The 9105-nt window shown below is 30.0% G+C and overlaps 1 protein-coding gene across 2 annotated transcripts in view; it reads left to right on the plus strand.

The window, feature by feature from the left end:
- Positions 1-9105, plus strand: part of LOC106687022 (protein draper) — a 129992-nt gene that overhangs the window by 107020 nt on the left and 13867 nt on the right. For both annotated transcript variants that reach the window (XM_014430670.3, XM_014430672.3), the window contains exons 4-14: positions 2670-2844; positions 4125-4251; positions 4733-4895; positions 5971-6217; positions 6338-6458; positions 6539-6673; positions 6757-6965; positions 7746-7912; positions 8080-8208; positions 8402-8509; positions 8718-8882. In XM_014430670.3, the coding sequence (XP_014286156.1) occupies positions 2732-2844; positions 4125-4251; positions 4733-4895; positions 5971-6217; positions 6338-6458; positions 6539-6673; positions 6757-6965; positions 7746-7912; positions 8080-8208; positions 8402-8509; positions 8718-8882 (1684 nt within the window). In that variant the 5' untranslated portion in view covers positions 2670-2731. The remainder of the gene's footprint in view (positions 1-2669; positions 2845-4124; positions 4252-4732; positions 4896-5970; positions 6218-6337; positions 6459-6538; positions 6674-6756; positions 6966-7745; positions 7913-8079; positions 8209-8401; positions 8510-8717; positions 8883-9105) is intronic.

The following is a 9105-nucleotide window of genomic DNA, read 5'->3' on the forward strand; positions in this document are numbered from 1 at the left end:
TATATATAAAACGGTTATATAATATATAACGGTTATATCAACCATGTAAGGCCCACCAGGCCGATCTAGTATAAAATAAAAAATGAAATTTTTGTAACCAACTCCTCAAATGATGCATTGACATGGATGTAATTATGGAAAAATGCACAAACACCTAGCCGCGTCAATGCAAGGAAAACAGCTCAATCGAATAGGAATAAAGACAAGGATAAAAGATTTTTTGTTCATAACATAACTATGTAAATTAATATTTGAAATTTGCAATGTATATCGGTCCTTTGAAAATTCCATATTTATTTTTTCCGAAAGAAAATAGGTTTAATTAAAAAGGACCAATGTTTACTTTATTATTATACATTAAAAGTTATAATTATTTTTTTTATTTATCTGATCTGATTTTGTTCATAGGTTAAGGTTAAATTAGTCATAAGATAATATAGCTGAGTCCGCATCAAACTCGTCTGAGTCCGTATTTATCGAACAATGGTTTCGAAAGACTAGTCATCAGCCTCATGGTTAAAATCCAATATAGTTTCGATTGTAATATCGAATTATAGAAATGAAACTATGTATTTAAATTATTTTCAATTATATTAGTATATTAAACTTCTCCATTTCTTAAATCGACAAAAGCATTGTTCATTTGGTATTATTGAATGGAAATTTGTTTTTAACAAGGAATTGAGTAGCTTTTGGGTAAGGCTGTGGACTCCCAATTTACGGGTCCGGTTGTAGCAGTTAATTATTTATTTTTACAACAAATACAAATCAGACGTGGATCAAATGTTTGTCGGGAGGCACACCTAATCTAAGTCATAAAGATAAAGCGTGTATCTGATCCTTCGTTTGGGGAAAAACCTACCGATTAGGAGTGATCCAAGGAAGAAATATATATTCGTACTAACCTTTCAGGGTGGGATCCAGGGAGACACACACCATATATGCATAACAAATGTATACTTTTATGGGGTCTTCGGGTTCTTCCTTCTTGGATCCTATACCTTCGGCAGCCTCCCGTCGTAACCATAGGAGTCCCTACAAGGTCTAGATCCGCTACTGTAACCGTTGGTCAAGAAACGGTACTTCCTTACCAAGCATTGACCAACCTTTTATAGACTGTAATAGTGCAGATTTTTCACTTTGTTTTGATTCCACTAACTCAGTGTAGAATCAGATATAAGTGTTGGAATTCAGGCTAATGAATCATAATAGGTTACTAAACCGAAATAACATATTTTCTCTCCAATAGAATTGTAGAATCGAAAAATAAAAACCTGGAGACAATATTCGTCAATCATTTTTTTTTAAAAAACCATTAAACTTCAAATTAAACCATATATTTTTTTTATTTTTCTTGAAATTATAAACTATTTAAAAATTGTCGATTCCGTTAGAAAAATAATTTAAACTATATTATATTTTTCCGTTCACAAACCTCCATGATAACACTTTAAGGGGCCAATTTCAAATATTCTATCCTAATCCTTTTTTTCTGAAACCTTTTAAAAACTTTTCGCTCCACGAGTAGAGCGGAAGTTGTGTGTGGGAGTCATTTAAGAACGTTATGAAGTGGTCTAATTTGCTTCAGAAAAGAAGCTAATTTTTTTTGTTTTCTGTTCCGATGGCCAGATTAATCTGATTCAGCTAGTATGAATCATGGCTTCTGTTAGTAACCCTATTTTATCTTTTACTTCATTATCTTATTGCAGATTGCAAAAAAAAAAATATCGCTCAGAAAGTTAACTTTGCTAATCTCCACATTAGTTAATTCATTGTCTGTGAATTTGATTAAAGATATTTTATCTTCTAGCAACAGGGAACGTTTTGCTAAAACTCAATCTCTCCACTTTTCAACATTCTAAGATCACATAAAACTTAATGGTACTCAAACGATAAAGCAATCAATTAGGAAAAAATGATCAAACTTTCATAAAGATATAAAATTGTTACAAACGGAATGAAAAATATAGTAAGGTATCCAACTCTCCCTTCAAAATATTTTTGGGAGCTAACACCATGCTCCAACCATCTGATATATCCTTGACTAATCCAAGTACTTATTTCAACTGACCTAAGAGGTATCTATGAAACCAAGGTTCCATCCTGACCAAACCATTTATTTACTGATTTTGAAAAAAAAAAATTTTATATGCCGAACAAGAACTTGTGTTCTCTTCAACTTGAAGTTGTGTTCTCCCTGGATTAATTTATTTTCATCTTAGCATGGTTTCCCTATTTAACAGATAATATCCATAGTTTGTCACAAAACACTTAAATCAATTAATTAAACTGTAGAACTTAAAAAATTAAAATTATGAAGAATATCTCTTTTATCTTTTAAGGTGGTGTGAGAAGATAATTTTAAAACATTAAAGAAAAAAAATTATATCGTACACAATCAAGAGAAGGTCATCTCTGAATTTAAGGCTGCTTTTTTTTTTTTTTTGAAGAAATGACTCTATTTTAATAAAGAGGACTGCACAATTGTATTGAATCATTGTTTTACTTTTTCTTAGTTTTTTACTTTTTTCTGTTTAATTTTTTCCATATATGTTATTGTTATTTTTCTTTTTATTCTTTCTAAGTAACTCATAACCTTTTTAGATCTAAAAACTTATAATACTCTTAAAAATATTAGTAATTAATTTCTTCTTCTTTTCTTTTCATAGGTAGAATAAGGAATGAGGAAATAATTACTTTCTTCAGTGATAATTCAGAAAAATAGTGCAGTATGCAGCAACCCGTTTTATCATTGATTCTCGTTTTGTTCATTGGGAGTATTGCAGCTAAAACTACTGAAGATAATACTTTAGAAGGACCAAATGTATGCACACGACAAGAACCGTAAGTTTGTTTTCTTACTTTTATATTTATTTTTCAATAAAGGCATTTATTATTCTAAAAATAACTTACATTTAATGCTTTATATGTTGTCTACATAGCATTTTATGTTTAAAATATGTTGATAATAATGTAGCTCGTTGCATTAACAAAAAAGTAAATTATTTCCTATTCTAAATGTCTCAAATTCACTCTGAGGTGGGGGATCTTTCTGGTATAAACCCAGTCTCTACCCAGGCCGTTCTGGTTCAAACACATCTCTATACTCAGTGGGTACTTCTTCTTCCTGTGGTTTGAGCTAAACCTTGTGATTGATCTAGGTAGATTCGCTTCCTTTCGTAACTATTGGTTAGGAAACAGAATATCCTGATTGTGAATTTTATTTCTAGGTTATTATGAAGAGATTATTATCATAACAGCCAATTAAGAGTTCAGAGGGGCAGACATTGGTAGAACTTTCTGATTCTCAACCTGGGCCCTGTTTCATAAGTCTTGTGTTTGGTACAATTTTATAATTTTGGCTTATACAACCCTGACATGTACTTTTGAGCTCCCATAGCATCACTAATAGTAATCCGAATTATGATGTTCAAAAAGTATTAGTGGTTGTACTTTGTAATGTGTTTATTTTTATTTATGAACTGACATAAATACAATTAAACACATACTAACTCGGACAGTATTCTTCGGGTACAGTGATTTAGGTTGTGTTTTGAGTTGGAAAACCAATTAATTCTCAAATCCTGCTCTCTTACCTTCTGAACATGTTTGAATTTCGAACGATATGTAAAATTTTCCTTTTCTGTTTGAATCCTTCACTTTTTGATTATAGGCCAAAAAAGATATGATGATGGCTCCAGTGGTTTAACAAGAAGTACTGAGGCCTAGCTGAAATAATGGTTGGGGGCCCTTCATCTCATGTGGGAGATGGAGGAAACAATAAAATACAAAAATTTAACCCAGAATGAGCGTGGAGTGGGCCTGGGACTCCTTTACCTCCTGTCCCCACATCCCTGAAGTGCCCTTCAATAAGAACTAAGGATGGGCTTTTGTTTTTCTTGGAAATAAAAGATTTTATATTATTTAATTAAGGTTGCTAACTTGTAACCAGAGCTCTTTCTGATTTGTCCATAATGTAATGTTTTCCTTAAATTAATTTTTTTTATGACTTATAATCATAAAACATTGAAACTTGCTGAGATGTCAATATATCATCAATATATTACATGTATTATCATCATCAAGAGATGTAGAACTTATAAATTTCATCTATATTGTTTTAGGTATAATGTTACTGTAAAAGTCACAGTAAAAAAGCCAAGACAAATCAAATCTTACACATGGTGTCTGAAAGTTCCACCAAGATGTTCGAAATATGAGATTGTGTTTGATAATGTTTTGCAAGATGAGGTAATTATAAGATCGTCTTTTACAAAAATAAACATTTATATTATTAAATTTTATTAAACTGTTGAGGTGAAAAGAAACTTCCTTGTAGAATATTATCTATATTCTATATTAACTTGTGCAACATTTTGGGGTATTTCCCTATCCTCTAGTACTACTATTCCTTTTAATCAAATATATCCATTTCCTTTTTGAAGTTTTGTCTTTGTCATTAACAGTGAATGATAGTGTTTAAACAATGGTGTGTTAGACTGTTTAATGATATATCTGTAAAGACAAAATTTCAAAAAGGAAATTGATATATTTGATTATAACAAATAAAAGTACTAGAAGATGGGAAAAGTCCCCGTAATGCTGTAGAGGTAAATATAGAGTGTTAGGAATATTCTAAAAGAAAGTTGTAGAGTTTTCTTTTCACCACAACAGCTTAATATATTAAGAACGAACTACCAATAATATTAATTTTATATATTTATACTTTTAGATAATAACAAAAACAAGACCAGTTGATGTTTGTTGTGATGGTTATGCTGCTTCTTCTAACAAATGTAAACCTGTTTGTTCCCAAGAATGTTTACATGGAACCTGTGTAGAACCAAATAAATGCAAGTGTGAACCTGGTTATGGAGGCCCTCAGTGTTCAATCTGTAAGTTCCCCTTCTAAATGAAAATTAATATATAAGTATATATATTTCTTAACTGTTAATAATATGTATTTTTGTGGATCTATAGGATCAGTCAAAAACAACTTGCAAGGTTTTTGCTACTTTATTGTTTGCATAGTTATGCCCTATAACAAAGAATTTCACAAACTAATTAATTAAAAAACTAGAAAGTACAGAGTATAATTTAAGACTATAAACATTACTTACAATTATTTATTACAGTATGCTCTAGATTGCTGTTATACAACTAACTCCAGGTTTTGTTGCTATATTGTTCGTTTGTGTATTTCTGTTGATATAGCCTTCTTCTGAGACAAGATTCCGAGTTTCCAAAATAAAAATACAAAAATACTTTACTTTGTAGTTTTTTAAACAATCAGTTGAAGACATTCTTTGTTTTAAAAAACTGTTGTTTTTTTTTTATTTTAATTTTTTATCCTTACACTTGTCATACTAAAAATTGTCAGTTGGTATTGATATTAGAAATAAAACTGTTCAGAGCCTTTTAAATCCTATTATTATATCTCTTTAACTTCTATTTTCATTTCAATGTACACTTTTTTTATTAAACAATTTAATGTTAAAACAAACTAGAGTGGTAGTGTTTTCATAAATACATACATATATATATATATATCTCACTCTTTTTGTTTTATTTTTCTTTGCTCTCTTGGAACAGATAAATGTAAGTACTTAGTGTTTTTAAAGATGTTTCTGGCTTTAAATTTAGAATTAATAAATATTAAACTTCATATAAATTGTAAATATCTTTTTTGAAATGCACCAAAGATTACAGATTTATTAGATTAAAGATAAGAATCATGATTGTAGTCATACTACATAAATTAGATTAATAAATCAAAGTACGGTAATTGTTAATGTTTGAACAAAAGAAAGCAAGAAATATAATAATTACTGTTGTACCTCTCATTTGTAATGCAATGCAATTTTACTTTCAATGTTATAAAAATTAATTAATTTCAGGTTTCATTTAATTAAGTATAAAGTTTTATGAATATTTTAAATCCTAACTACATTTCAAGTATACTTATTGCAGCTTGTCCAAAAAAAAGATGGGGAAGAGATTGCGAGCATGATTGTGAATGCAAAAATAATGCTACCTGTGATCCTTTCTCAGGAAATTGTGAATGTAAGAAAGGCTGGTTAGGGAAGTTGTGTGACAAACCTTGTCCTGAAGGGAAGTACGGAGCTGAATGTGCTGAAACTTGCAGGTGTAAGCACAATGCTGCATGTAATCATGTATCCGGCAAATGCATCTGTCCAAAAGGTTACACTGGCTCGCTGTAAGTTAGTTTATTATCTTACTCTATTTGAACCCTCTTCCATTATCAAAATAAATATTTACTGTTTACATGACTACATGTCTAATAAATTATTAAAATATTACCTCACATTATTTTCAGTTGTGAAAAAATTTGTGCTCCTGGCCGTCATGGTTCGGATTGTAAACATGAATGCCTTTGTCAAAATGGAGGCACTTGTGACCCTGCTACTGGTGAATGTTTTTGTACCCCTGGTTGGACAGTATGTTTTTACTCTTCATTTTAAATTAAATTTAATGATAATTATAATACAAATTTATTAATACCTAAAAAACTCTATAGGGACAAGTCTGTGGCAATCGGTGTCCTTCTGGAACGTATGGTGAAAATTGTAGTCTTACTTGTGATTGTAATAACTCACTCTGTGATCATATCGATGGTTCTTGTATTTGTGCTGCAGGGTACAAAGGTGAAAAGGTGATATCTAATTACTATTGATTAATAATATGTTGTTTTTATTTAAATTTATCATCATTTATTAAATTATCTACATTTTACAGTGCAATGAAAAATGCCCAGCTGGAACATTTGGCTACAATTGCACAGGAATTTGTAATTGCCAGAATGGAGAATGTGACCCATCAAGTGGTAAATGTAAATGCCAAAACGGTTGGACTGGAGCGAAATGTGAAGAAAGGAATTGCCCTGAATGGACCTATGGTCCAGATTGTAAAAACCATTGTGAATGTACTCCAAATCAAACAATAACGTAAGACCATTATTAATTGATATTTATTGTATATGTGTGAGACTAGAGTTAGTGAGGTTATTATTATCCTCGAAGATTTATCCTCTAATTTCCATTCTAACTTTAAGATAGATTTCTCTTTTGACGTGACAACGTCTTATAAATCATTTTGCGGGATGCCATGTTAGAAAAAGTGTCCCGTAACGGAAATTGACTTCGTTTAACATATGGATATTATATCATATGTATAAAAATTAATTAATGTATAACCAAGCAAAAATAAATATCTGAATTCAATATGTGAACTGGTTTATTATTTCAAATATATAACATTGGATTGATTTTAATTTATATTTATGTAATATTAGCATAGAGTATACGTTGTCACGGAAATATGTCGCCTACACGGGCACGGTTTTTTTTTTAATTTGGAAATAAGTCACAAAATACTATTTGTTGAAATTCTTCTATGGAAAGGAAAGGTAAAAAATCAATCTAAAAAAATGATTTGTGGGTGAATTGATGCCCAGTTAAGGGTGGTTGATAATTTCATGGTCCACAAATGGGTGATCACCTCAATCTCCAAATTATTATTACCCGGAGGGAAAGGTGAGCCTATTGAGTTAGACTTTTTGTAAGTGGGGCCTATCTGTCTATTAATGTACCTATTAGTATTTTATTGTTCAATGTCTGTTGAAAACCCCTCATTTGTGATTCAAGCATATTACTCAAGTTATAATACTTTTTTACCTTATCCAAATTATTAAATTATATTGTTCTAAATGTTTGGTATTATTTTAGATGCCATCCCTGGACTGGTAGATGCGAATGTGCCGTAGGCTATCATGGTAAACAATGTTCTAATTCATGCCCATTTTATCAGTGGGGAAAGGGTTGCAAAAATGTGTGCCATTGCTTTAATAATGCACTTTGTTCACCAATTGATGGAACTTGCCAGTGTACAGCCGGTAAGTCATCGAATATACTATTTCTTCTTATTAGTATATTTATAGTGTATATGAAAAAAAGTAATTAAACAAGTTCCAATTAAGATTTTAAATGTATAAACTTCTTTACTTCACAGCATTCTAACCTCAGATTTTGCAGTCTATTACTATATTACTTTATTTTGCAGGTTATCATGGTAAAAACTGTAGTGAGCCATGTCCTAGTGGATTCTATGGAGAAAACTGTGCAGTTAAATGTAACTGTAACAATGGAGGTCAATGTGATGGTGAAACAGGGGAATGTTTTTGTCCTCCAGGTATGTTTCATAACTGATGATAATAAATCTTTTTTTTTTTTCAATGGGTATAATCGCAAGTAATCAATTTTACTGATTTTTAGAAAAAATAAATTTACAAATTATTATTCCTTAAAGATATTTTCATTAATATCTTGTTATCACAAGATTTTACTATTAAACATATTAATGCATTGTATACTTCTCATTTTAGGATGGAAAGGTTTGTTTTGTGAGAGACCATGCCCAGAAGACATGTATGGTAAAAACTGTTCAGAGCAGTGCAATTGCCTAAATAATGCGGGATGTGAACCAGTACATGGTATGTTCAAATTTGTTTTTATTTATCAATATATATATATATTCTTAGAAATATGAAGTATTAGATATTTATTTGTATTTATGAACATAATTTTACTAAATTTTTATTCCAAAGTATTAAAATATTGTTTTATTTTATAGTATAATGGTGTAATATGTTTCATTTAATTATTCTTTTCTGTCTTCCTCTTATAATTTTTTTTATGCAGGTACTTGTATCTGTCCATCTGGATTTAAAGGTCCTGATTGTGGTGAAAAATGTGATGAGGGCTTTTTTGGTGTCGGATGCAAACAAAAATGTTTCTGTGTTGAAGAAAATACTAAGTCTTGCGATCCTGTAACTGGAAGTTGTACTTGTAAAGATCCTTGGAATGGTACGATTTTAAAATTTAAATAAATTTGAGTTAAATCTATTTCATGTAATGTTCATTTATTTTTGTGTAATGAAGTAATTATTTTACACTAATTAAAATTAGATCACTACAAACAAAATTAATTTAGATTAAAAATGCATACTTATTGACAATAATTGACATTACAAAAATACCATTTTTAAAGTTTCTTGTATTTGATTAATAAAAAAAAAAATTATAAATA

This window comes from Halyomorpha halys, unplaced genomic scaffold, assembly GCF_000696795.3.
Source record: "Halyomorpha halys isolate HHAL.00 unplaced genomic scaffold, Hhal_1.1 Scaffold908.1, whole genome shotgun sequence".
Classification (NCBI taxonomy): Eukaryota; Metazoa; Arthropoda; class Insecta; order Hemiptera; family Pentatomidae; genus Halyomorpha; species Halyomorpha halys.